Genomic DNA, 27,727 nt, shown 5'->3' on the forward strand with positions numbered 1-27,727 from the left:
AAAGGTCCAAAGTTTTTATTGTTTTGAATACATTCTCCAGCAGCCCTCAACTTCCCTCCCCACCCACCCTCCATCCCCAATACAGAATAAGGCTTGACCACAGACCCCCACCCCAGGGGCCCCAGCTGGGAGGCAGAGGGGGCTTCCAGTTTGGTTTCAGGGCACCCCCTTCTCCCACCCGCCTGCCTATGGGGCAAGTCCTAGGAGCAGCTGGGGGGTGAAGGGGTTGGACTGGCACTGGGGTGGGGACCAGGAGAGGGATAGCAGGCACTTGTAGAGATTTGTGGCCTATGGGCGGCACCCCTCACCCTCCTCCACCCCCAACCCCCCCCAACACGGAATTTTTGGTTCATCATAAAATGTCCCTCCCTCCTCTGCTGCAACCCTGTGGGGCAATGAGAAACCCAGGCACTCACGGCCCCTGGAGGGGCGCGGAAGGCAGGATTGGGGCTGAGGACGGCTGGGGATGGATAGGGAGAGAGGTACAGGAGGCAGAGGACAGGGAGGGAGACAAGGCTTTACTTCCTAAACGATTGTAATAAAAAAAGTTCCTGGGCTTTGAGGCCAGAGCCTCAGTTCAAATATAAATTCCCCAGAATGGAGGTGGCCCCCTTAACTCCCCCCTCCCTCCCACCCCCACCACTTTGCCCGGAGCTTAGAAACCCACAGGGACAGGGGACGGCCCCCCACCCTGGGCACCCACCCACCCTCACCATTAAAAAAAAAAAAGAAATTAAAAGTTTTATACAAAACATGGGGGAAGGGAAAGAGGAGGAGGCAGAGCGAGACTAAAAAGCTGCCCTCACCTCTGGGGAATGGGGGGGTTAAGGCAGCAAAAGAGGCATGGGGGGTGGGGGGAATGGGGGTCCCCTGCCCACAGCCCTCAGGAATCTCGATGTTCGAGAGAGAGCTGGGCTGTAGCGTGCTGGAGGTCAGAGCTCACCCGCCTTGGGGTGAGGGGCCCCCCGGCCTCCCCAGGCCCCTCCCCACGCACCTTCTTGTCCTCACCCTCATCCTCAAGGCCCCCAGCAGGGCCCCCACCCCCTTCGAGGCGACAGTCTTCACTCCAGCGGCGTTTAAAGCGCAGCTTGAGAGGCATGCACTGGGCGACCCCGGGCGCCTCGCCCGGGTCGGGCTTTGGGGGTGCAGGCGGCACACGAGGTGTCTTGAACACCTCCCCGTCTTCTTCGTCCTCGTCACTAATGTCAGTCACCTCCACCTCCTCCGACTCGCCTTCGGAGATGGGTTCCACCTTGATCTGAGGCGGTGGCGGTGGCGGTGGCGGGGCCAGTGCCCCGGCCCCCTCGGCCAGCCCGCCTGCGCCGCCGAGGGCCAGGCCGCCGCCCTTGTCAGCGCCCGCCGGGGCCTTTTCCCCAGCAGCCCGCTGCCGACGTCCCAGGGGGGGCGGCTGGAGCTTAAACTTGAATGGAGAGGAGGAAGAGGAGGACGAGGCCGAGGAGGGGACCGGTGGGGTCTCGGGGGCCATGGGCGGCAGCGGGCACTTGTCGGGGCGCTGGGGCTGTGGCACCACCAGCCCGGGGTAGTGCAGGAAGGCGCGGGGGCTGAGGTGGTAGTTGTAGACGCTTTGGGTGTGGGCCTGCAGGTACCGTTTCATGTCCTCGGGGCTGAAGGAGAAGTGGGAGCCTCCCCCCGAGCCGCTGGGGCCCCCGCCAGCACCGGGGTACATGGGGCTCAACGTGGGCGACGGGGTGTAGGCCAGGTGGGTCGGGGTCATGGGCAGAGCCGGTGAGAGCTGCGGGGGCAGCAGGGAGCCAGGCCCAGCTAGAGGCGACACGGGGAAAGGGCTGAGGGGCTCAGGACCACCCCGGGGCCGGGGGTAGACACGGAAGACACCAGGGTCGTGGGGCAGGCGGGCCAGCGGGGGCCCACGGAAGGCACCCAGCTCCGGGGGGCCAGGCGGTCGGGCCCGGGGGTCCTCTCCCAGGGGCTCTTCGAGCTCTGACGTGCCATCGCTACAGTCACTGACAGAGCCCCGGCCCAGGCGCCGGGCCACCACAGCTGAGAAGAGGGAAGATGATGACGAAGAGCAGGCGGGTGGTGAGCGGGGGTCCTCGGTGGGAGACAGCACCTCAGAGGGCGTTGAGGGAGGAAAACGGAAGTGGCTGCCGCCTGTCGGCACTGGCGGGGCGCTCTGGGGCACCGCACCCCCTGACGGGAGAGGGAAGACGTGATGTCAAGGCCCCCCGCTCCGCCTCGCGTGGACATTCAGGTAGACGCTGCTCTCCCTCTGAGGCCTTACCCATCAGCCCTGGTACTCACCAGCCAAGCCCACGTCGATGAAAGGGTAATTAACCAGCACCAGTTTGTTGAAGTTGAACTTGTAGGTGAACCGTTTCCCCTTGGTCTTGTGCAGAATGCGTTTGTTGTAGTAATAGCTGGGGGTGCACAAACACTGTTCATCAGAGGGTCAGTCACAGGGGACCCGAATCTAGAACCCACACCTTGACCCGTACTAGTGCTGCTCGCAAAGGGTGACTGAGAAATATGGGCCACATGAGAGGAATCAAGGTCCAGAGGGTGGGGACCAGTTCTCCCCTTAGTTCTGAGGCCAGACTACAGGCCACATCCATGGCCACATTCTCGCCTCAGTGTGACACGTGGGCTCAGAGGAATTAGGACTTGGCCCAAGGTCACACAGCCACCAGGTGGCACAGCCAGAAGTCAAACCCAATGCCTATTCCCACAGGCCAGGGGGGTCCCAACCAGTGTGTATGGGGGGGGCTGTCCACATCTGCCCCGGGGCCTCTGCCCTCCTCACCGCAGAGCCCGGCTCAGCTTGTCATAGTTCATCTGGGGCTTGCACTTGCGGACCCCCCAGAGCCGAGCCACCTCATCGGGGTCCTTGATGACGAACTCTCCATAGTCCCCCTGCCAGGCGATGACACCCTGGTACTCCTCTTTCCGCAGCAGCTCCAGGATAAAGTGCCACAGCTGGATCTGCCTGGAGCCGGGGGACGACTCTGGCTTGTAGGCCCAATCTGGGAAGGCAAAGCCTGGGGACAGGAGGCAGGGGAGCGGCCCTGGGTCAGGGCGCCAAGTCCGGGGCCCTGGGGCCCATCCCAGGGTCCACCTCCTAGCCCCGCCCTTACCATGGGGAAACCCGTCTCCCCTCTGCCAAGCCAAGACCTGGTTAGAGGGAGACAGTGTGTGTCTGTGTGTGTGAGGGGGGCTAGACAGGAGCTGGGGGGAGGGGAAGCTGGAGCCTGCTCCAGCGACACCGGGAGAAACAGGAAACCGTCGGCGGCGGGTCCCGGGGCCAGTGCCAGGGGGCCAGGCACCAAGCCAGGCCGGCGGGCAGGGCTGCCAGTGGGGGAGGGGCAGGAAGGGGCACACGTGGCCAGACGGGTTGGGGCTAGCCACCCCCAGCCCACCCTCACTCTCATTCAGGGTCAGTCATTACCACGCCCCTGCCCCCCCACCTCCTCTGTTCCCCTCCTAGGAACATACACTGTCTCCCTCCCAAGACCTACCAGAGCCCTTACTCCCACCCTAGGCCCCCAAGAGAAGGTTTTTTTTTTTTCTTAAAAGGACCAGGACGGGTGGGGTGGCTGGTTGACGATGAGGTCAGCGCTTGCACACACAGAGGCTTCTGTCTTCCCTGGAGAGTGAAACCCAGACTGTCTGAGAGAGCGCCCCCCCATCAAGCCCGGGACCCTCTGTGCTGCACTGCCCTACCCAGACCCGGGCACATGGACCCAACCTGGCTGGAGGGCCTCAACACTGAACAGGCATTGCTTGATGCAACCCGTTCCCCCTTCTGCCTTCTCATCTTCAGCTTCTTCCCTGCCCACCTATCTACCCGCCCCCAGCATTAACCTTGGATAGAGGTTGGTGGTGGGCTGGTTGGTCCCTAGAGGGGGTGGGCAGCCTGGGGGGGGAGAGTTGGGGGGGGGCTGCGGTTGTTGTCATTTCCCAAACCCCGGGGTAATCAGGGGCCATCAATAATTCAGCACTAGGCAGCCGGTAATGGAGGGGTGGGAGGAGGGAAAAGGGAGGAAGAGAAGAATGGGGGGGAGGCAGGACAGGAGCCCTGGTGCCACTAGAGGGAGAAGGCCAAGGTGGACAGCTAAGGATGGGCGGGTCCCAAGTCCCAGTCAGGCTGCAAGGGTCAGCCTTCTTCCCATGGTCCTGGCTCAAACCCCAGCTGAAGCAGGTACCAACCCAACCTGAGGCAACATGGAACCTCCCTGAAAGCCCCCACCCAAGTCTGGAATCCAACAGGGGAGCCTTCCCCATGGGGACACTGGGGATCAGCAGCTCCTGGTCCCAAAGGGACCACTCCCTCTAAATCAGAGCTGACTCTAATCGCTGACATCTGGCCTTTGGGCAGACTGGGATGGCCAGCATTCCCCACCTGGTCCCTGCCCCATTCAGAAATCCCAGCCTCCAGTCAGTCTCTCAGGGCTCCAGGGATATGACCAAATGACCTCAGCTGGTCACAGACCCAGGGTCCTGTACCAGCAGTTCCTTGTCCATTCACAAGTGACAGCCCCTGACAGCACCTTCCACAGACCCCAGCATCCACAGCCTCATCCCTCTCTTGGGAATCCAGGTGTTCACCCCTTGATCCTCACCCTGCTAGAGAACCCAGGTCCGACAATCTTGTTCAGGGCCCAGAGGCTCTTGGGAACCCAAGAGACCGCACGCGTCATGTACCCGCCAACCTTCTCCAAAAAACTCCTGTCTCCCTTCATGCCACCAAGCTTCACACCCCCGCCCCCACCCCCAACAAGCCCCAATTTGGCTCTTGGACTCGGGGTGGGGGCCAGAGCCCCTGAGACATCAGTCTAGGGTTGGGAGGGTGTACTGCCTTCCACCCTCCCCCCAAAATTAAAGCCACCCTTCCCAGCCCACCCGCCCCAGCCTCCTTGTCCCGGTAACCAGGCAACGTGTGTGCAGCGACAGTCCTGGGAGCGGGGGAGCAGGAGGCTAAAAATAAACTTTGCAGAAGAGAAGGAGTGAGAGAGACTACATGCAACACAAAGGGAACTCAGAAGGGAGGTGGGGGGCTCTGGAAAGGCCTCAAGCTGCATTCCGGGGGCTGACCCAGGCCCCCTTAGTTAAGCCCCTTCCCTGAACAACCTTGCTCCTAGGCCAGGACCCTGGCTCCCACTCATGGCAGGGACCCTCCCCATTCCCAGGCCAACCCCAAAGCCAGCTTTCCTCATCGGACACGGCATACATGAGGGCCTGTTCCCAGCTTTAGGGGGAGAAGGAAGATGGGGGGTGACGTCAGGGTGTCTCAATGGGGCTCTGTTCCCCAGGCTTTGGAGCCAGGAGCCAGGCACGGGCAAGGGGAGCATGTGTGAGTGTGTGTTGTGTATGAATCCACGTGCTTAAAACAGGGAACCACCCGGCCTACACCAAGAAAGCCTGGAGATGCAGGACCTCTGGAGCACGGGGGGGACAGTGAGGCAGAGACAGAGCAGCTGACACTGAGAGAAGAGCTGAGGGCATTGCCAGACAGGGTGGAGAAGTGGCAGCAGACAGGAAGGGCTGGGATGGTGGGGTCCCAGAAGACACACCTGGATCCCACATAGGCGGGGTAGGAAATCTCCCAGACAGACTGTGGAAACCTGGGGGGGGGGGTGCAGAATTCTCGGGCACCCCTCAAATTCACCTTAACTGCCCAAACTTTTTTCAAAAGGACTATGGGGGTCGGAAGGGAGGGGCAGTGGTAGAGGAAGAACACGCCGGCCTCCTGGGGGGCCCCACCACCTCCCCCACTCCAGGCAGCCCTCGGTGGCGCCAGGGCCGGGAAGAAAACAGGAAGTGGGAAACAGCCGCGGCAGAGGAGAGAGGGGCCGGGATGGAGGATCGGATGGAGGGGCGCGCAGCGGCCAGCCAGGAGGCAGATGGACCTATGGACCCATCGGGAGGCCAGAAAAGGCTCCCGCCCCTTCCCCCAGCCAGAGAACCCACACACGGCGCAGCCCCAAGACTGGGATGGGGGAGCGGCCCAGCCGGTCCCACCAGGCGAAGGCCCGTAGCAGGGAGCGAAGACGAGGCGGGGTTGTCTGGGTCCCTTGGCCCCCTCCTCCGGCGAAGGGAGGCTCCGGCTGCCCCCGAGGCCCAGCGGCCCTGGAGCCTTTGGGAGCCAGAGAGTATGTGGGACGCACGTGACTGACCCTACTGCAGTCCGAGACCCTGCCCACACCCAGCCCCCTCCTCGGCCCCCAATCCCCAGGCGCCAGAGCCCGGCTCGGAGCCCTTTAAGAGCCGCCCCCACCCGCCCAGCGAGGGGGGGCGGGGTGGGTGGGCCGGTCGGGGCACACACCCGCACACAGGAGCCCTAGCCGCGGCCGCCGCCGGGGGAAGGAAACAAGTTTGAACAGCGGCGCCCGGCCCCCTTCCCCCTCCCCCGTCCCCGCCCCGGGCCGGATTCCGACGGGGTAGACGGGCAGGGGGCGGCTGGGACCCCTCCCCCAGCGCGCCCGGGCGCAAAGTCCAGCCTGCGAGAGCCCGGGGGCGGCGGGGGAGGGGAAGGGGGAAAGTCCGAGTGGGAGGGGGGGTTAATCCTGCTGCCCCCCGCCCGCCGACCGAGGGGGGGAGGGGAACCTTGGTCCCTTAAGGAGGAGCAAGTTGGCGGGGAAGAGCGAGGCGGAGGGAAGAGACGGCCGGTTGAAAGAGAAGAGCTGGATGAGGAGGGGGAACGAAGGGGGGGAGCCGCCGCGTCCCCCCCACCTTCCCCACCCTCCTCAACCCCAGGTCCCCGGCGGCGAGGGAGGAGGATTCCCAGGTCTCTCGGGAGCGACCTTAAAGCCGCGCGTTCTAAGATCGGAAACAAAAAGTTCCTTTTTCGAACGTTCGGGCTGCGCTTTGGAACTTTGCGACTCGGCGCGGGCGGGGGAGCGAGGAGCCGGCGGAGACGGGCGGGGGAGGGGCGGCGCAGCCCGGACCCCGAGTCCCGGGCTCCCCACTCACGCCCTCCTCCTAGAGGCCAGCCCGTATCCCCCTCTAAGCCGGTGCGGGGCACGCATCGCGGTGAAGGTCACGGGCCGGACCGTGCAGCGCGGAACCGGGAATAGCGGGCCCTGTGGACAGCGCCCCCCCACACACACCCCGCACACGTCCCGGCCCCCAGAGTGCAACGTGACAGAGCGGCTGGGAGGAACCCAGCCACCCCCGTGATCCCGAGTGTCAGGGAGAGCCCAGGTTTCGGGGTCCAGGCAAGGAAAGAACCAGGACTCGCAGCACCCAACCACTGCGCCCAGATCCAGGAATTGGGGGCCCGGTGCACACCCCCGCTCGCACCGCAAGAAGCAACAGGTCTCGAGTGCTTGGGGGTCCCCCGCAACTGGGGATCACTCGGGCTCCCCCAGAACCCTTCAGCCCCCCCAAAGTTTCTCCGCCTGGTTTCCCGGGGCAACAAGTCTCCCCCACACGTGCTGCCCCCGCCCCCACCTGTGTCCGCCGGGGTCTTCATGCTGGGGGGCCCGGGGCGAGGCGCCCCGACTCCGGGCCGCAGCTCCCGGCGCCCGCGCTGCCCCGTCCCGTCCCGAGCACGTCGGGCCGCCCTCGCCGATTCACCCGGCCTCGCCTCTCAGAGCCTCTCCCCTCCCCGCCGCCGCCTCCCGGGTTAATATCGCACTCCGGGGCCGGGACGCCCACGCCCCCCGGCCGGCGACGTCACCGCCGCGTCGCCATGGAGACACTGTGCCCGCCCCCTCCCCGCGCACTCACACAGACACACACACACACATACATACACGCGCGCGCACACACACACGCACACACACACACACACACTCGCCGGCGCGCCGCCACTGAGGACCGGCCGGCTCTAGGCTTAAAGGGGCCGCGCGACGGGGAGGAGAGAAGGAGGGGCTGGGATAGGATGGGGTCCTGGGGGTCATGACCTTTCTCTGAGGCTCCAAGCTTGAAGATAATAAGTCTTCAGGATCCGCGACCTGCCGCCCCTCCTCCTCCTCTCCTGCTCACTGCCGGGTCCACATTTTCTTTGGAAGCCTGTAAGAGGGGTTGGGGGGTACCTTATGATGAGTGTCAGAAACTTTTGTGAGGAGTATGGACCTTTTCGGAAAAGGAAGAATTTTCTCTGCGGGGGGGGGTCGGGGGGTCGGGTCAAGACCCCAGAGGATGATCCAGACCTCAACATTTCTCAGGCTGGCCTTACCATGCGCCCCCCCCAACCCTGAGCCTGACTGGGGGCAGCTGTCCAGGGGTGGGGTGGAATGGGTGGGAAGCATTTCCCACCGTCGGAAATGGGGAGGCGGCTGCCTCCTCCGCTCCTCCAGGGATAGGGTCTTGGCCTTCCAGATAGCCCCAGTCCCATCTGGGGAGGAAGTGACCAGAGAGAAAGCACGCAAGAGCCGCCCCCCCATCCTCAGACTGCAGCTGTCTTGGCTGGCGCCGGAGGTACCCCCACTTCCACCTCCAGGGCAGGGGGGTTCCGGGGGTGGAGCCAGGATGCGAGGGGGTGACCAAAGTCTGAACAAATGTGCTCCCAAGGGACACTAGAGGGTCGCCAGGAGAGAGGAAGGCAGGGCTTAAGGATGAAGGCTAGTGCGTAGGGATGTGTTAAGTCTGTTCTCTGCAGCTGGGAGGAATGGATGGAGCCTGAGGCTTCGGGAAACAGGAAATCAGCAATGATCAGATGGCTAACAGTAGAGGGCAAATAGCAGTTATATTCACAGGCTGATCCTGGAAACAATCTCAGAAAAGACTCTGAGGTACCAAAGGAGAGGAAGGGGGGTGGGGAGGAGATGCTCAGAGAGAGTGAAACCAAGAAGATAGAGGTGAACAGGCCACAGAGAGGGAAGGCCTGAAGGGTTAGGCTCTGGGTGCTTAGGGCTTCAAGCCCACCCTTCGTTGGTGGGTTCCTAGAGGCCTTAGGGCAGTCCCTATGCAGTGCCTCAGAAGAAATCTAAGGCCTCTTCCTCGGGGAGACCAAGGCCTCCCAGGAAGCATCACCCTCTTGGGGAATTATGTAACCTTGCCTACGGACAGTGAAGCTCCCCCACGGATATTGTAACCCTCTGGGAGCAGTGTGGTCCAGCAATAATAACCATCATCATTGTTATCATAACAGCTCCCGGATTGCTAGCGCTCATGATGTGCCAGGCGCTGGGCCAAGCATTGTCGGGACATCTTCTCATTGAAGCCTAACAAAACCCCAAAGAAGGGAATTCCTATTATTAGCCCCATTTACAGATTAATAAAGCAAGGCTCAGAAAGTGTCAGAGCCAGGACTCAAATCCAATCTATCCAATTCAAAATCACCACCCTTAACCAGTATAGTTTATTATGTCTCTTACTGCTCCACCCCTCGGAAAAAGATGATGCCAAGTTTAAAAGATAATAGATCCATACTACAGCCTCAGTGACCTCTATACTCCCACCAGAAGACAGAGACCAGGGTGGCAACCCAAGCTGCTATTGCCTGTATGAGAGTGAGATTGTATAAAGCAAATGAATTGATCTTTTTAAGCCTCAGCTTCATCATCTGTAAAATGGGGGTATTAATGATTAGGTTGTTATGAGAAATCAGGGATTTGAGGTAAGAAGGAATAAATACTGGTGATTATTAGCAGAAGTGAGCAGCATAACCTGTGGACAATATAAGCCTAGAGATTCCAACTGTAGGCAGCAAACACATAAGCATAGACAGTGAAATTGCCTGTTAACGGCAGAATTCTACCCTGACTCAGCTGGATAATTCAATCCCACAGTTTCTGTGAAACACAGTCATGGATAGTGGGCGTGCCTCAGGGGAGACTTTCAACCATCCACAGAGAGTGGGAACTGCTGGTGAAAATGATGTGTCCACAGATATTATAACGTGACTGCACCATGAAAGTGTGGACCGTATTGGATAGTTCAGTTGCCTTGTGAATACTGGAAACCATCCCCAGGGATGGTGAACTCCACAATTACTGTGTGAAACACCCAAAGGTTGTGAACTTGTGATGAGAACTCTCACCGCTGGTCAATCCTTGAAGACATACTATGCAACCAAGACCATGTGAAATCCAGTGGGCAAGGATCTACCCCCCCCCACTCTCCCCAGAAAGCCTTCACAAATGCCTCTCCCAGACCTCAGAGGTGCCTAGGATGAATAGTGTAACACTCTGTGAAGAAAACACCTCTGTCTGGACAGTGAGGAGACACCCCCCCCCACTCCCATGGACCTAGTAGTTCTTGTTCCAGTTTACTGTCCTGACACAGATAAAACAGTTAGCCTATTGTTGTCAGGCAAAGGCATGGACAGAACCTACCCCTATAGAAGTCACAACTCTTCACAGAGTCACTCCTAGAAAGGAAACCATGTGGACAATAAAAATCATAATCATCACCCGCCCATCACCCATATGAACAGTGATGAACCACTACTACTCTGTGAACATTGTCGTTCCCTTAGAAATAGTGGGATCCACCCACACTGTTGAGAGCGGCGGTCCCCAACCTTTTTGGCACCAGGGACGGGTTTCATGGAAGACAATTTTTTCCATGGATGGGGGAGAGGGGGGTGGTTTCGGAATGATTCAAGCGCATTACATTTACTGGGCACTTTATTTCTGTTATTATTATATCAGCTCCTAGATCATCAGGCGTTAGATCCCAGAGGTAGGAGACCCCTGTTTTAGAGAGTGAAGCCACCTAAACTGTGGAACCATCGCCAAACAAAATGTACCTCCGTTAGATTATCACCCTTGCTGGTCTCTCTGATTTGAAATGCTGAAGGACTCGAGGACTCGGTCCTAGGTCCTCTTCTCTTCTCCATCTACACACATTCCTTTGACAATCTCCACCAGTCCCATGGTTTTATGTACCATATACTATGCTGATTACACCCAAGTTTCTGTCTCCATCTCAGGACCCTACCCCAAACTCCAATCTCACACACTGAACTACCTCACCGGTGTCTCCATTTAGATTTCTCAAGTTTTCCAAGTGAAAAAGGTCTCTTAGAGCTCCCCCAAAGTGACCCCGCCCCCAGTCTTTCCCATCTCTGGAAATTGCAGCACCCTTTTCCTGGTTGCACAGGTAGAATACCTCGGGTAGGGAACTCCTCCCATCAGGTCTTCAGCTTTTTCAGACTCAGTCACCCTCCCCACCCCACCCCCAACCATCACCCTGGTCTGATGACTCTTCACTGGTCTCCCTGCTGCCTCGTCCCCATAGTCTGTGCTCCACTGGCAGGTAGGAGTGCTCCAGTCAACCAGATGACATCCCTTCACTGCCCCAAACCTTCCATCAGCCCCTCCACTCCCTGGAAGGCTTTAACAACTCCTTGCCTGAGATGCCCTTTTTCCCTCCTGACCTCACTTCCCACCTTTCCCCCTTCATTTTTCCTCCAAGTACACTCCAGCCTCTTTGCTGTTTCTTGAATTTGCCAGGCATATTCCTCCCTCAGGGATTTTGCCCATGCTATTCTATCTGCCTTGAAGGCTTTTCCACCAGAAGTCTGCGTACCTCTGTCCCTCATTCCCTTCAGGTTTCTACGCCAAAACCACCTTCTCAGGAGTTCCCTGCTGGTCCAGTGTTTAGGACTCCGAGCTTTCACTGCTGAGGGCGAGTCTGGGAACTAAGATCCTGCATGGCCAAAACGCAGCATGGCCAAAAATTTTAAAATAAAACAAAATATTAAAAAAAAACGAGCACCATCTTTCCAGTACTATGCCTGACCACTATGTAGATACAGGTATATACCTATCTGTGTGTGTGCGCTCAGTTGTGTCTGACTCTGTGACCCCATGGACTGTGGCCCACCAGGCTCCTCTGTCCGTGGGGTTTTTCCAAGCAAGAATACTGAAGTGGGTTGCCACTTCCTACTCCAGAGGGTCTTCCTGACCCAGGGATTGAATCTGCGCCTCTTGCATCCCCTGCATTGGCAGACAGATTCTTTACCACTAGCGCCACCTGGGAAGCCCAGATATATATATATATATATATATATATATATATATATATATGTCTATATACTTTGGCCACACTGTGTGGCATGCAAGATCTCAGTTCTCCCACAAGGGATTGAACCCACTCCCCCTGCAGTGGAAGTGTGGATTCTCACCCACTAGACTGCCAGGGAAGTCCCTGACCACTATTATATTGGAGGCCCCTTCCTATATCCCATGGGTTCCTTTCATTTTTTTGCTCTGCCATCCAGCATGTGAGATCTTATTTCCCCCACCAGGGATCAACGCACAACCCCCCCTGCAAAAGGAAGCATGAAGTCTTAACCCAGTGCCTAGACCAGGGTCTGTCATGGAACTGTTGTTCAGTGGCCAAGTCATGTCCAACTCTTTGCGACCTCATAGACTATATAGCACGTCAGGCTCCTCTGTCCTCCACTGTGTCCTGGAGTTTGCTCAAATTCATGTCCATTGAGTTGGTGATGCTGTCTAAGCATCTCATCCTCTGTTGTCCCCTTCTCCTGCCTTCAGTCTTTCCTAGCATTAGGGTCTCTTCCAATGAGTCAGCTCTTTGCATCAGCTGGCGAAAGTGTTAGAGCTCCAGCTTCAGCATCAGTCCTTCCAATGAATATTCAGAGTTGATTTCCTTTAGAATGGACTGGTTTGATTTCCTTGCTGTCCATGGGACTCTCAAGAGTCTCCTCCAACACCACAATTCAAAATCATCAAATCTTCGGCTCTCAGCCTTCTTTATGATCTAACTCTCACATCTGTACATGACTACTGGAAAAATGATAGCTTTAACTATACAGATCTTGGTCGGCAAAGTGATGTCTCTGCTTTTTAATACACTGTCTTGGCTTGTCATAGCTTTCCTTCCAAGGAGCAAGTGTCTGTTAATTTCATGGCTGTGGTCACCGTTAAAGAGTAGGCTGTAGCCGTAGATAGCGTAGGCTGTAGTCATAGAGCAGGCTGCTAATATGTACTTGCTGAAGTGAACTGAGTCTGAAAACAGCTGGGATAAGGTGACAGTCAGAACCCATACAGAGTGTCTGTGATGGATATAAAGCCCATATGCAGTATGACTCTCGCGTGGACGGTGTAGAGTCCCAATAAACATTGTAATGCTCAAAAATAGTGTGAACTCCAGTTTAAACAGCATGGCCCTTATTAGCCTTATCTAGATATGCTCACCTTCATAAAGTGATCTGAGCTCCATTCAAGCAGTACTTTGTAAACCAGGTGGACCCATATAGCAGGGCAACCCACGTAAATGGTATAAACCCCACGGAGACAGTGTAACCCTCATAAACAGTATGAGCCCCATACAGACAGTGAGAAAGCAAATAAACTAGGTGCACTTCGTACAAATATCTTGTTCCCTCTTCAGTGTGCGCTGCTACAGAGGCAGCAAAACTTGCTTAACGCTATGTGAATTCCTCTAGCAGTAGGATCAGTTCCCACCCCGGGGTAAACCTCACATGTGTGGTGCAGGTAAGCATGTAAACAGGATCACCTCAAGCAGCAGTGGGAATCTTCATGTGAACAGCGTGGCCCCATAGTATGGCCTCATGCAGTGTAACCTACCACGTGTTCCCACGTGGACAATGCCATGGCTCAGGCATACCACTCTGTGGACAGTGTAGCCTCAACCCTGGTGGCTCAGATGGTAAAGAATGTGCCTGCAATGCAGGAGACCCGGGTTCGATCCCTGGGTTGGGAAGATCCCCTGGAGAAGGGAATGGCTGCCCATTCCAGTATTCTGGAAAATCCCAAGGACAGAGGAGCCTGGTGGGCTACAGTCCATGGGGTGGCAAAGAGTCAGGCATGAATGAGTGACTAATACACACAACCAATAGGTGCAGTAAACACCAATGTCACTGTCAGGTTTTTAAAACATACTTATGTATTTGGCTCTGCGGGGTCTTAGTTGTAGCATGTGGAATCTTTGATCTTTGTTGAGGTATGTGAGATCTTTAGTTGCAGCGTGCAGGATCTAGTTCTCCGGCCAGGGATTGAACATGGTCCCCTGCTTGGAAGCACCAAATCTTAGCCACTGAACCACCAGGGAAGTCTTGTCACTCACTGTCAGTCTTACCAAATCATGGATAATGTAACCCTTTCCCACAGACAGGCGGAAACTCCCTATTTCATTCAAACCCTCTGGGCTCAAGTAGAGGTGGCCGAATACATCTGGCAAATAAGATATAAGACATATGGATAAAGTAGGCCTTCCACAAAAGCTGTTAAAAGACTCAGTGTCAGCCCCCTACATCCCATATCCCTGCTTGGAACTTCAGAGCCAATGGCAAGAGCTTCAGCAGCCACTGAGGTAGAAGAACTAAGTGTGACTGAAAAGACAAGGTGATTCAGTCTCTTCAGAGGGAAGAGAAAAATACCTCTCTATTTCGTTTAAGCCGCTGTTGTTTGGATTTCTATTGCTTGTGTCTGAACTTAAATCTAACTGATAATAGTTCTTTTAAAAAATTCAATAAAGTTGAAAGACTATTAACATTTAAAAACCCCTCTGGGCTTTTGTAATTTTCATGTGTATGTGCTTGTGCTCAGTTGCTCAGTCGTATCTGACTCTTTGCGACCCCAATGGACTATAGCCGCCAGGTTCCTCTGTCCATGGGATTCTCCAGGCAAGGTTATTGGAGTGGCCATTTCCTTTTCCAGGGGATCTTCCCAACCCAAGGATCGAACCCATGTCTCTTGCATCTCCTGCATTGGCAGGTGGATTCTTTACACCTGTGCCCCCTTGGAAGCCCTTGTAATTCTCATACAATTTCACATATCCTCCCAAGCCTGAAAGTCTTAACTCTCCAATAAAATATACCCAACTCCCCTTCAACACAAGGTGTTATGACTTGTGTTGACAGTATGACTCCCTAAGGTGTGGTGTAACCCACCACCGAGAATAGGCCCCAAATAAAGGCCAAGAAATGATGACTTCTTTAAAAAAAAAATTATTTGGCTGCACCAGTCTTAGTTGCAGCACATGGGATCTTTTTTTAGTTGTAGCATGCGGAATCTTTAGTTGCAGGATGCACATGTGGGATCTAGTTCCCTGATCAGGTATTGAACCCTGGGCCCCCTGCATTGGGAGCGTGGAGTCTTAGCCACTGAACCACCAGAGAAGTCCCCAGTGAATTCCTGAAAAGCAGGGATTCCCAGAGTCTAGTGCAGGACAGAGCACATAAAAATCACCACTCCCATTTACTGAGCACTCACTATACGCAAGGCCCTAGACTCACCATCTTATTTCATCCTCAGCTCAACTTAATGAGATAGATACTTGAATGATTCCCATTTTTCAGATTAGGAGAGTGAGACTTGAGAGAGGTTCCAGGCCCAAGGCTACAAAGCTAAAAATCATTACAAAGGGACCTCAAGCACTAGACCATAATGCCTCCTGATGGATTGATAAATGCCCCACAGATACGCTGCACCCTGGAATTCTTTCAAAAAGCACTACCACAGCACCACCACAACACATACAAACTATGGACAAGGTTACCAGTAAAGTGGTGACAGCATAAACTCTTCAGGTAGTGATAAATTCCTTCTGAATAATAATAATCACCGCAGTAGTTAACATGTTTAAAATTAAGTAATTTATGTTTGGTTGGGCTGGGTCTTCACTGCTGTGCACAGGCTTTCTCCAGTTGCTGTGAGAAGGGGCTCCTCTTCCATGTGAAGTACAGGCTTCTCATTGCGGTGGCTTCTCTTGTCGCAGTGGAGCACAGGTTCTAAGCCCACGGGCTTCAGGAGATGCAGCACATGGCTCAGTAGCTGCGGTGCTCCACAGCCTGCGGAATCTTCTGACATATGAAATCTTTCCGGACCAGGAATTGATTCCATGTCCCCTGCATTGGCAGGTGGAATCTTAGCCACTGCACCGCCAGGGAAGTCCAATACTTGACATTTCTGAGGATTAACCCTCAAAAGAGATGAGGAGACAAAAAAAATGCATTGCACATCCTTTTTTTTTTAAAAATATTTATTTGGCTGCACCAGGTTTTAGTTTCAGCTTTGCACATCTTAATTCTTTGCATTTTCTTAACAACCCTATGCCATAGGATTGAAAAAAAAAATTATCCCATTACAGATGTAGACACTGAGGCACAAAAGGATTCATGACTTGCCCAAGGTCATACAGCTGGGAAGAAGCCCAGCTCGGTTTCACCCTGAGCAACCTGGCTAAGCTTATGTTATCCCACTTCTGTAGCACCACTCCCCTCAACTCCACATGACAGCGGAATTTTGATAAACTGTGTAACTAAGTTAACTACATTTTATGTAATTCTTCCAGGGACATGTGAAATAGGCCTTGGACTGTGTGAACTGCCACAGACAGGTCTCCTCTATGCATGGTGTAACTAGAATAAGCAGTGGGGGTTCCTCTGTCGACATAGAAACACACCACATTCAGAGACAATCTTGAACAGACAGTTGATGTTGTTATGTAGCCGCTGAGTCCTGTCCAACTCTTTATGACCCCATGGACTGTAGCCCACCAGGCTCCTCCATCCATGGAATTTTCCTAGCAAGAATACTGGAGTGGATTGTCATTTCCTTCCTTCTTTCCAGGGGATCTTCCTGACCCTGGGATGGAACGTTCGTCTCCTGCAAGTGGGTTCTTCACCACTGAGCCACCTGGGAAGCCCAGGCAGGAGAGAACTCCTGTCACTGTAGCATTGTGCTCCCTAGGCAGGGTGAATTTCTTTGTGGAGACTGCAGATCTCATTGAGTGTAATTCTCTCTCACACCTGATGCGAACTGACTGTGGAGCATGAAACACCATCCCAATCAATGGAAATCCTCCCCTCGCCAACACCACGTAAGCTCCCATGGGCTATGTGAACTTTAGCCCAATATGCGCCTCCCCGTGGACAGTATACTTAATCTCTTTCATATCTGTGACCAAGTTAACACAGACGATGAACATCACTAAGCATGGGGAACTTTCTGTGGCTGCTGTGAACCCCTGTGGGACAGCACAAACCATTTTCCAAGGGTCTCCCTAAATGGGTTGTGGGAACTGTCTGATGAATATAAACTTTGTTCAGACCCAATGTCTACCCTATGGGCACAGTATAAACAGCCCTGTAAAATTTCCCTCATTTCAGGGCCCACTCAATACGGGCCTACTCAGTATGGGCCCACTCAATATGGAAGTGCAAACTCTCTTTTAGAATGATATTAAAATAATAGTAATAATATGACAGTATAAGTAGTATGTCATAACATAATATAGTGTGCTCAGTTGCTAAGCCGCCTCCGACTCTTTGCAGCCCTATGGACTGTAGCTCGCCAGGCTCCTCTGTTCATGGGATATTCCAAGAACACTGGAGTGGGTTGCCATTTCCTTCTCCTGACCCAGGGACTGAACTCACATCTCCTGCATTGGCAGGAGGATTCTTTACCACTGAGCCACCTGGGAAGCCCCATAATATAATAGCATAAGAAATAGTGTAAGATTCTTTCCCAGTGTGAACTTCTTGCAGACAGTAAAATTTCCGCCACTCTCAAGGCAAATCTGTGGACAGTTGATAATGTGCATCTCATGGATAATGTCAATCCCCTTCATACTCAGTGACTCCCACTGGACAACTGATATTTCCTTATAGCTCAAAGTGAACTGTCCATGTCACAATATACTCTCTCACCTGTAGTGTGAATGTTACAGGCATACGGCCCTGCAATAGTTTGGGTGCATTTTCTTCACACCTGGTGTGAACCCCGTATCTGGGCAGCACGAGTCTACTACCAACAGGGCATATCCCTCTCCTCCCAACCCCAGTGTGATTCCCCCCCACCAGGTGTGAACACCTACAAAGTGTAAGCTCTTCACGGAATGCAGTGTGATGCTCCATGAAGCGCTGTATTTCCCCATCTCAAGCCTTCCTCTCACCCCATGCCCAGGGGGGCTATCAGAAAACTGAGCCGCCCTAAATGTCAAAGTCTTGGGGAAAGTGGCCTGTCCCCAGGGTCACCAAGCCCCAGGCCACGCGCGGAGACAACTCCGCAGCGCGCGCCACCACACAAGTGGTAGTTCTCTACCCTCCCGATGGCAACAGGGCTTTCCGCGGGGCCGCGCCAGACTTTCTGAGACTGTTGATTGGTTGTAGTCGCGGCCACCCGGCAGCCAATCAAATGGGGGAAAGGTGACATCACTTATTCTCCTCCCCCCCCCCCCCCTTCCCTACTCCCAGCTACCGGCCGCAACAACCACGTGGGGGAGGGGTAAGAGAGTAGAACCCGGTGAGGTCATTGCACCGCCCCGACCGCTGCTGATTGGCTACGGGGCTCGAGGGTGGCGGTTGGCTGCTCCTCGCACCTCCCCCTTGTGCCGCTACCGCCGCCACTAAGAGGAGCCAGCAGCGACGCCAGAGCCGGGAATCCGGGTGAGTCGGGGCCCTGGGTCTAAGATGCTCCTGGCGTCCAGTGAGACTCACGAGGAACTGCCCTTTCGACTTTTTCTCCTCGTACTGGTTCTTCAGAGCTCCAGGCACTCTGTCACATGGGAGTTGTAGTCTGCCATGTACTGTCGACTATGGGCCAGAGACGTAAGAAGACTACCATTCCCAGCAGGAATTGCGACGAGCCGGTCAACAAACGCTCAGGCCACGCCTTCCAAGCCTGCTCATTGGAGAGCCTGCCCCTTAGCCCCGCCTTTTTGCGTTTCATTGGCTACTGTCCTTCATAGAGGGTGGGTTCCGGCCTAGAGTGGAAGACGACTGGGTACTGTATTCGTCATTCTGAACTAAGACGGACTACGATTGGTCAACGCTGATGTCCATCACTTGTTGTAGGGCAGGTCCCTAGGCAGATCAGGCGGTCGTAGGCTCAGGTTGGTGTCGGTCCCAGAGGGAGGCCGATCTTGGACTTTGGCCCCTCCCCCTCGCGCTGCCGGGTGGGCACGATTGGCTGTGGCAAACGTCGCTCGTCATTGAGAGGCGGAGCCGACCAGGCTCTGAGTATCTATTGGCGTAGGACGGCGCCGGTCAGCGGGGTTGTGGCCGCTGATTGGCTGACTGCTCCAGCTGTTGCAGGTCCATTCACCATTTTGTGTGTTGGAGTAAAAAAAAAAGGGAGAATCGAGAGGGAGAGCCGGAGGGGGGGCGGGGAGGGACCGGACCGGACCGAGCCGGGGCCACGGCCCCCCGCCCCGAAACCCCGCTGAGCCCGAGGTGAGGGGCGGGGCCAGGGCTGACACAGGCAGGGGGGATTTGGGGTGCTGGGGGCCGAGAGGGGACAGGTGGCAGGGACGGGGAAGGGGTACAGGGGAAAAGGGGTGAGTGGGATGGTGGGAAGGTGGGACAGAGTAGAGGAAGTGGTGGGGAGAAGGAGTGACAGAAAAAGGGTGACAAGGAGGGGGTGGTGGGCAGAGAATTGGTAACAGGAATGGAGGGGTGACAGGACTAGATCAGGGTGACAGGGAGAGAGAGGGGACAGAGTTGGAGGGGGTGACAAGGAGAGGTGATGGGGAGAGAAGGTGACAGGTCCAGAGACGGCTGACATGAGAGTGACTGGGAGGAGGGGGTGACAGAGATAGGTGAGGGTGACAAGGAGGGAGTGACAGAGGAGGGGGCCTGGGGCCTGCGAAGAGAGAGGTGGAGATAGAGATGGTGACAGGATGGGAAAGAGAGTGGCAGAGACGCTGGTGTCAAGAGGCCTGATGGGAGCAGAGGACATGAGACCCTGAGAAGCCTGGGCCAGCCTGGGCTTCAGGAGTTACTGCTTAGATTCTGAGGGAGATGAGGGCCCAAGAGGGCCTTGGGTGGGAGTTGTCCTGAGAGGGTGGACAGGAAGAGAGTAGGCCCCAGAGGAAAGAAAGAGGCTTGGTTTCTGGTGTGAAGAACCTGGACCAGGCAGCAGGGTCCCGGGGTGCCAGGCAGTGTGTTTGTAGGCCCTGGGTGGGGTATGCAAAGGTTTGTGTTGGGCTCGGTCTCAGTGTCCAGGATGGTGGCCCAGCAGGTCAGTGGGAGAAGGTGGTGGTGGCTGTCCAACTCCTGGGTACTTGGGTGCCTGCCCCCAGTGTGAGAAACCCCGGGCCCCCCAGCCTCTGCCCGAGATGACCCCAGGATTGGCTCAGAGAAGGGGCAGCCTGGGACTGCAGGCTCCTAAGCAGCAGCAGGCCCCAAGTGGGAGAGCATGAGGTCGGGGTCCCGTGGGAGCCTGAAGGCTGAGTCAGGGGTGCCTCGGATCTTCTTTGGCTTATGGTCCTGGGTCCCCCAACCCTCCCGGGGGCCCCCTTTTTGGACTTTCAGGTTCTTTTAGTCACTTCAGAGTAAAGTTTTTTCCCTTCTCTTTTCTCAGGGCAGCCTGAAAGGGGGCGGGCAGTAATGACTGTTCAGGAAGTGGGTGAGGTTGGCCTGCTGGGCTTGTCCTGCTGTCTTTGACCTTCTCCCACTTACCCCCACCTGGAGTCCGAGGGCATATTTGGGGGCCAGGGGGGCCTAGTCGGCTCAGCCACCCTGCCAGAGCCAGCCAAGGCAGGGCGGGGATGCAAGCAGGCCAGAAGGGGGGTGGCTGGGCTTTCGGGTATCACGCTGGGTGCTGTGGGGGGAGGGGCAGGCTCCCATCCAGTGGGACCGTGAAACCCTGGGGTGTAGCCCTGTGTCCCACTGTGTGATGTGTGTGTCTCTGTGTGTGTATGTGTACCGTGTGTGTATGTGTGCGCTTATGTACAGCCCTGTGGTAGCACTAGGTATGAGCTCTTGCCCCAGACGTGCCCCTGCCTGTTCGCCATAATCTGGGGAGATGGCTGTACCTGGCAGGCCTGGGGTGCAGAACAGAGTGGGCAGCTGTCCCTTGGGATTCACAGCTGCCCACTCCTTCCCACAATGCCCGGCCATGCCAGGCTGCCCGGGCCCGGGGTGGGGGTGGTAGAAAGAGGCTCACATCGCAGCCCAGTCACCTCCCTTTCTGTGACTGTGTGCTTGTACATTTGTGTGTGTGAGTGCATGTGTTCTCTGGGCAGTGACAGTGCAAGGAAGCATGCCCTCTGGATCATGTGACAGGCAGCACACTGAAATGGTTAGGAGCATAGACTCTGGGGCCAGATTACCTGGGTCCAGATCTCAGCTCTGCCATTTCCCAGCCAGATGGATGTGGACGAGTGGCTTGATCTCTCTGTGCCCCAATTTCCTCCCGTGTAAATGCAGCTGATGGTAGCATCCGCCTCTTAGGGCTGTGGTGAGGATGCAATGGGTTAATAAAGGCAGGTTTAGCCCAGGGCTTGGCACAGAGCGAGTGCTCCATAGGTGTGAACTGTTACTTTTTGTCATGGTTCCCTTGGGGCAGTCAGAGTGTGTGCCTGCACCTACTGTCCTCTGTAGAGAAAGCAGAGTATATGAGGGTTCCCAAGGAACCAGAATGTATAGCTCAGGGCATATGGGTGCCAGTCTGTGTCTGGGTGCCAGCCAGGGGCCCACAGGAGTTGAACACAGCCAGGCAGGAGACCTTGGGGGTCGTGGAGTTGAAGTAGTAGCCCCAGCGAGTGGGAAGTCTTGGGGGACACTGGGTCTGGGGGGGTGGTTCCTGAGGTTGCTCCCAATGATCCCTGTCTGTCCTCTCACCCGGCAGGTGGACAAAAGATGAAGCCCATGAAAAAGGCGTGCACCAGCCTTCCGGGTTCTGGCAGCGGTGGCAAGTCCCCACCAGCTACCAGGGCCAAGGCCCTGAGGCGGCGAGGGGCTGGGGAGGGGGACAAGCCAGAAGAGGAAGACGATGAGGTACAGCAGCAACAGCCGGGGCCAGAAGAGGCTGAGGAGGGTGAGGAGGAGGAAGCTGAGCGGGGCCCTGGGGCCGAGGGGCTACCCCCAGAGCTGCATGCCGACGACCCGGCCCCCGGCCCAGCCGAAGAAACCAAGGTGGAGGGGGAGGCGGGTCGCTGGGAGCCCTCACTCAGCCGAAAGACGGCCACGTTCAAGTCACGAGCGCCCAAGAAGAAGTATGTGGAGGAGCATGGGGCCGGCAGTGGCAGCAGTGGGGCAGCGGGTGCTCCTGAAGAGCGGGCACGGACCCCCGAGGAAGCCGGCGCCCTGGGGGTACCTCCACGGCCACCCACCTCCACACGCTCCTCCTCCACTGACACAGCCAGCGAGCACTCAGCTGACCTGGAGGATGAGCCGGCCGAAGCCTGCGGTCTGGGCCCCTGGCCCCCTGGCAGCACCAGCGGGGGCTATGACCTGCGGCAGCTGCGGTCCCAGCGAGTTCTGGCTCGGCGCGGGGACGGCCTCTTCCTGCCGGCTGTGGTGCGCCAGGTGCGCCGAAGCCAGGACCTGGGTGTGCAGTTCCATGGGGACCGGGCCCTGACTTTCTATGAGGGGGTGCCTGGCGGGGGTGTGGATGTGGTTTTGGACGCCACACCCCCACCGGGGGCGCTGGCGGTGGGCACAGCAGTCTGTACCTGCGTGGAGCCCAGCGTGGCGGCCTACCGGGAGGGTGTGGTGGTGGAGGTGGCCACCAAGCCTGCCGCCTACAAGGTCCGCTTCGGCCCTGGCCCCAGCTCCCAGCTGGGCCCAGCCACCCTGCCGCAGCCACCTCAGCCACCACACCGGGAGCCCGAGGAGGTGGTGTGGGTGGCCCGCTCCAGCCTCCGCCTGCTGCGGCCCCCCTGGGAGCCCGAAGCCCTGCCAAGGAAGCCCCCGGCGGGCCCTGAGGAGGAGCAGGCCGAGCCCGGGGCCCCCCTCCCTCCCTGCCCTGCTGCCCTGGACCCCAAGCAGCCTGAGGACGCCGAGGTTTCCAAGATCAGCTTCGGTGGCAACCTTGGGGCTTGTGAGGAGGGTGAGGAGAAGCACCCGCCCGCCCTGGGCACTCCGGCTCTGCTCCCACTGCCGCCCCAGCTCCTGTCACCACCACCCAAGTCCCCAGCCTTCGTGGGCCCAGGCCGCCCGGGTGAGCAGCCCTCCCCGTGCCAGGAGGGGAGCCAGGGTGGCAGCCGGAGCAGCAGCGTGGCTTCGCTGGAGAAGGGGGCTGCGCCGGCCGCCCGGGCCCGCACGCCCCTGACAGCAGCCCAGCAGAAGTACAAGAAGGGTGACGTGGTCTGCACGCCCAATGGAATCCGAAAGAAGTTCAACGGCAAGCAGTGGCGACGGCTGTGCTCGAGAGATGGCTGCATGAAGGAGTCACAGCGGCGGGGCTACTGCTCCCGTCACCTGTCCATGCGAACCAAGGAGATGGAGGGCCTGGCGGACAGCGGCCCGGGTGGGGCCGGGCGGCCGGCGGGCGTGGCAGCCCGCGAGGGCAGCACCGAGTTTGACTGGGGGGACGAGACGTCGCGGGACAGCGAGGCCAGCAGCGTGGCGGCCCGTGGAGACTCCCGTCCACGCCTGGTGGCCCCCGCCGACCTATCTCGCTTTGAGTTTGACGAGTGTGAAGCAGCGGTGATGCTGGTGTCCCTGGGCAGCTCTCGCTCGGGCACACCCTCATTCTCCCCCGTGTCTACGCAGTCACCCTTCTCGCCAGCCCCGTCGCCTTCGCCCTCGCCGCTCTTCGGCTTCCGCCCCGCCAACTTCAGCCCCATCAACGCCTCACCCGTCATCCAGCGCACCGCTGTCCGCAGCCGCCACCTGAGCGCCAGCACCCCTAAGGCAGGCGTGCTGACGCCACCAGACCTGGGCCCCCACCCGCCGCCACCTGCCCCCCGAGAGCGCCATTCCTCTGGCATCCTCCCTACCTTCCAGACCAACCTGACCTTTACTGTGCCCATCAGCCCTGGGCGACGGAAGACAGAGCTGCTGCCCCACCCAGGGGCATTGGGGGCCCCCGGCACAGCGGGCGGAGGAGCCACCCCGGACTTCCCCAAGAGCGACAGCTTAGACTCTGGTGTGGACTCAGTGTCCCACACACCTACACCCTCCACGCCGGCTGGCTTTCGAGCTGTGTCGCCCGCCGTGCCCTTCTCCCGCTCCCGCCAGCCCTCACCGTTGCTGCTGTTGCCCCCACCTGCCGGCCTGACCTCGGACCCTGGGCCCTCCGTGCGCCGGGTGCCCGCCGTGCAGCGGGACTCGCCCGTCATCGTCCGCAACCCGGACGTGCCGCTCCCCTCCAAGTTCCCCGGGGAGGTGGGCGCTGGCAGTGAGGCCCGGGCCGGGGGACCTGGGCGGGGCTGCCGAGAGACCCCAGTGCCCGCCGGGGTGGCCAGTGGGAAACCTGGCCTGCCCCCACCTTTGCCGGCCCCTGTACCCATCACTGTGCCTCCAGCTGCGCCGACTGCCGTGGCCCAGCCGATGCCCACCTTTGGCCTGGCCTCCTCACCCTTCCAGCCGGTGGCCTTCCACCCCTCACCTGCTGCCCTGTTGCCTGTCCTGGTGCCCAGCAGCTATACCAGCCATCCTGCCCCCAAAAAGGAAGTCATCATGGGCCGGCCTGGGACAGGTAAGAGGTTCTGCTGGAGGGGCTGGGTGAGGGCTCATTTTGTATCAGGCGACTGGCAAAGTGGCTCTCGAGAGAGGTGAGCTCCCCACCCTTGGGGGCATTCAAGGGGCCTCCCCTCTGCACAGAAGTTCCCATGGGAATTCCTATGTCAGGCTAAGCATGTGGACTTTGAAGGCTCAGTGCAGTGTTTCCAGAGGCCTCCTGGTTGGGGTCTACCAGTCAGCAGACCTTTCCTGAGAGTGCAGGCTCAAAGCCACCCCCCCGAGCCCCACCCCCACACAGAGCTGATGGGGTAACAGAGATGGTAATCATGATGACAACTCCCATGGCCTGAGGACTGACAGGGGCATCACCGTGATAAGCACTGTGAGTGGGTTATCTCTCCTAACCTCACACCCACCCCTTAACGTAGCACTCACAGCATACTGAACCCTGCTGTGAGTAGGCTCCTATAGAGGAGACTGGGAGTTTCTTGATGATCCAGTAGTTGGGAATCCACGCTTCCACTGCAGGGGCCCCCAGTCTGATCTCTGATCAGAGAGCTAAGATCCTGTAAGCTGCTGCATGGTGCAGCCAAAAAAAAGAGGAAACTGAGGTCGGGTTAGTTACTTGCCCGGGGTCACGTGGCTAGTAAATCCCGGAGCCAGCCTTCAAACCCAGGCTGGCTGGCTCGTGACCACTTGGCCACAGTTCTGGGTTACAGAGGGAAAGACTGAGGCTCCAGTGGGTCCTTCTGCCAGGTGGTGGCAGGCCCAGGCCTGGAGACCTCATCTTCACTGCTGTACCTGGTAAATAGCACAGGTGTGGTCAGTGCCCTGTCAGGGAGCCGGGGGCGTGCCGGGCATGCCTCCAGAGCTGAACCTAGTCTGGTTGCCCTAAGGACAGGGTGTGTAAGCCAGGGGTTGGAGGAGGAGTTGGAACCTGCAACCCTGGGACAGAAGAACATCCTGGGAGGCTGATGGGAAGGCTCCGAGGTCAGAAGGAGCACAGCTGAGGACTGCCAGTGTGGCTAGAGGGCTGAGGCCAGGGGTGGGGGCGAGGCACTTCTGAGATGGAGCTGGAGAGCCCTCTGGCCTGGGCCTTGTCAGAGCAATTTTCATGGAGGGTGACAGACCGATCACTCACCCCTTCCCAAGCATCTTTTTCTTATTTACCTATTCATTCACTGTTGACTGATGGCCCCCTCTGTGCCTGGCCCTGTGCTGGTTGATGCTAAGGACACAGCCCCATCCTCACAGGGCTCATGGTTCCTGGAGTAGACAGACCTGTCCCCAGATAGTGGCTGTCCAGCATGGTCAGGGCTGGGGTGGTCAGGGAGGACTTCTTGGAGAAGGGGCCATGAGTGCGTGCTCAATCACTTGGTTATGTCCAACTCTGACCCCGTGGACGATAGCCCGCCAGGCTCATCTCTGTCCATGGGATTCTCCAGGCAAGAATACTGGAGTGGGTAGCCAGCCATTCTCTTCTCCAGGGGATCTTCCCAACCCAGGGATCGAACCCCCAGGTCCCCTGCATTGCAGGTGGATTCTTAACTGTCTGAGCCACCAGGGAAGCTCTCTAAAGTGAGGCCTGAAGGACGTGCAGAAGGGAGCCTGGCAAGGCCAGCAGGAGGACCATCAGGCAGAGGGAAGAGTTTGTGTAAAGGCCTCGAGGCAAGAGCCAAAGTTTAAAGGAAGTTGAATCTGCAAAGTCAAGGGTTTTAGATGGTGGGTGAGTGTTGGGATGTGTGGCTGCATAGGTGAGCAGCACATCAAAGTCAGATTATAGAAGGTCCTTCTAAGACTTGGGAACTTTATCCTGAGGGCACTAGGGAACTGTGGAGGATTGTACCATACAGGGTGAGTTCCAACCCCTGAGACCAGAGGCGGGGAGACCAGGGAAGAAGGAGGTGGACGTGTGGATCTCGGTAGGAGCTGCTGTGTCTTGGGCTGGAACAAAGACCAATGTAGGAAGGGGCCCAGGCCCTGCCCTCACTCAGCTCCAGCCCAGACCCTGAGGACACAGAGATGCCACTTGCCCCTCATGCTGATATAATGAGGTGTTTTTTGCTCTGCCCCCAACATTTGTTACATTTGTTATTTTGTAGCTGATATGAGCAAAATTCCACAAAGTGGGCACAGCAGGGATTTCTGTCCTTAGGCAGGAAAAGACACTGAAGCAGAAGGACTCTATAACCATCCCCTTCAGCCCCCCACTCCCCACATGCCTGCAGCCCCCTGACTCTGCCCTCATATATAGCACCGGTGGCTTTGACCCTCACTGCTGCTGCGTGGGGAGGGTAACCTGAGGCCTACCAGGGTGGTCTGGCAGGGTTCCTGCCACCATTTTCCAGATGAGGACAAGTGAAGCCCTGACAGAAATATGAGTCCTGATGGAGGTCACCCAGCCAGGGAGGGGCAGGACTGTGTCTTGAATCAGATCTCTCGATCTAGATCACAGGACCCTTCCTACCAGAAGTAAGAGTAGTAATAATTTATTGAGTACCTCCCATGCATGTGCCTGGCACACTGCTCAGGAAGTGCTCAGTGCACCTTTACTCACTGAATCGTGATCACACCCCAGGAGCTCAGCAGGACCATTAGTTCCACTGGACAGAGGAGGAAACTGCAGTCCTAGAGGCAGAGTGACTTGCCCTTGGTCACTCAGCTAGGAACAGGGAGAGCCAGGATTTGAACCCAGACTGTTTGGCGCCAGAGCCCAGGCTCTTGGGCACTCTCAGTAATGGTAACGATAACAATAGTAGCCCGCTTTATTGAGCATATATCACGTGCCCAGCCTCAGGGATGGGGCTGTCTCATTGAAACTTCCTGACACTATGAAATAGGGATTACCAGTTACCAGCCCTGTCGTCGGTAGCAGGAGGGGGACTGAGGTTCAGGGAGGGGAGGCCCCTTGCTGGAAGCCACCTGGTCGTCAGAACTTGTCCAGTGCCTGTCCTGGCGGTTCTGAGCCGCGCCTCACTGACTACACCCATGCTGAGGTATCCAGGCTGCCCTCAGGTTCCCAGCCAGTGGGCCCTTTTGTTCTTCTCTCAGAGGCCTCCCTAAAGCCTCGAGAGGTAGGCACCTTGGAGCCTTCTCTGTCTTGAGGCCCAGACAGGGCAGACCGTGCCCAGGGGCACAATGAAACTATCACCGTGGCCCCTTTGGCTCGCCCATGCCAGGGCCTGACCCTCCGTCAGGGCAGCAGGTGTGAGGGGGTGGCCCGGGGCAGCCAGCCTGCTTCTGCCCCCTGCCAGGCATTTGCTTCCGCTGGGGGACTTGCTGGAGCAGGCGCGCCGGCATTCTCCGCATTCTGTGCATGGCCGGGCCAGCCAGCTGCCATCGCCACCTCCCTCTTACTCTTCCCGCCTGCTCCCCCAGAGAGGAAGCCGCCCCAGGGCCTACAGCCCTGGCCTAGGAGGCCAGATGTCTCAGCCTCGTGCTTGGCATGGCCTGCCTTCC

At 57.4% G+C, this 27,727-nt stretch overlaps 2 protein-coding genes across 11 annotated transcripts in view; one reads left to right on the forward strand and one right to left on the reverse strand.

Moving 5' to 3' along the window:
* Positions 1-18,519, reverse strand: ERF (ETS2 repressor factor). Of its 6 annotated transcripts, XM_081516152.1 has the most exons (5): positions 18,356-18,519; positions 7,881-7,989; positions 2,780-3,014; positions 2,281-2,396; positions 1-2,169 (listed from the first exon to the last, which is right to left on the reverse strand). In XM_081516152.1, exons 3-5 carry the CDS (start codon positions 2,809-2,811, stop codon positions 884-886), a joined length of 1,434 nt encoding a protein of 477 aa, XP_081372278.1. In that variant the 5' UTR covers positions 2,812-3,014; positions 7,881-7,989; positions 18,356-18,519; the 3' UTR covers positions 1-883. The 6 variants fall into 6 exon arrangements, with proteins under 6 accessions (XP_081372278.1, XP_081372276.1, XP_081372277.1 ...); XM_081516150.1 differs by lacking the exons at positions 7,881-7,989; positions 18,356-18,519 and adding an exon at positions 7,426-7,579 and having other exon boundaries at positions 2,780-2,999; XM_081516151.1 differs by lacking the exons at positions 7,881-7,989; positions 18,356-18,519 and adding an exon at positions 7,426-7,579 and having other exon boundaries at positions 2,798-3,014.
* Positions 18,134-27,727, forward strand: part of CIC (capicua transcriptional repressor) — a 27,352-nt gene continuing 17,758 nt past the window's right edge. For 2 of the 5 annotated variants that reach the window (XM_081516134.1, XM_081516137.1), the window contains exons 1-2: positions 18,134-18,304; positions 21,489-24,284. In XM_081516134.1, coding sequence (XP_081372260.1) covers positions 21,500-24,284 — 2,785 coding nt within the window. In that variant the 5' untranslated portion in view covers positions 18,134-18,304; positions 21,489-21,499. Of the gene's footprint in view, positions 18,305-18,400; positions 18,751-18,980; positions 19,091-21,488; positions 24,285-27,727 lie in introns of those variants that run through there. The other 3 variants (XM_081516136.1, XM_081516138.1, XM_081516135.1) reach the window with 2 other exon arrangements.

The sequence above is a fragment of the Giraffa tippelskirchi genome, chromosome 7, assembly GCF_054371585.1.
Source record: "Giraffa tippelskirchi isolate mGirTip1 chromosome 7, T2T-mGirTip1v1.2.pri, whole genome shotgun sequence".
Taxonomy (NCBI): domain Eukaryota; kingdom Metazoa; phylum Chordata; class Mammalia; order Artiodactyla; family Giraffidae; genus Giraffa; species Giraffa tippelskirchi.

Excerpts from the sequence above, each read along its gene's own strand:
- ERF (XM_081516149.1), bottom strand. The coding sequence starts at position 7,447 with ATGAAGACCCCGGCGGACACAG. Across the intron at positions 2,397-2,779 it reads AAGCTGAGCCGGGCTCTGCG|CTATTACTACAACAAACGCA; the intron begins GTGAGGAGGGCA and ends GTGCACCCCCAG. Across the intron at positions 2,170-2,280 it reads CATCGACGTGGGCTTGGCTG|GGGGTGCGGTGCCCCAGAGC; the intron begins GTGAGTACCAGG and ends CTCTCCCGTCAG.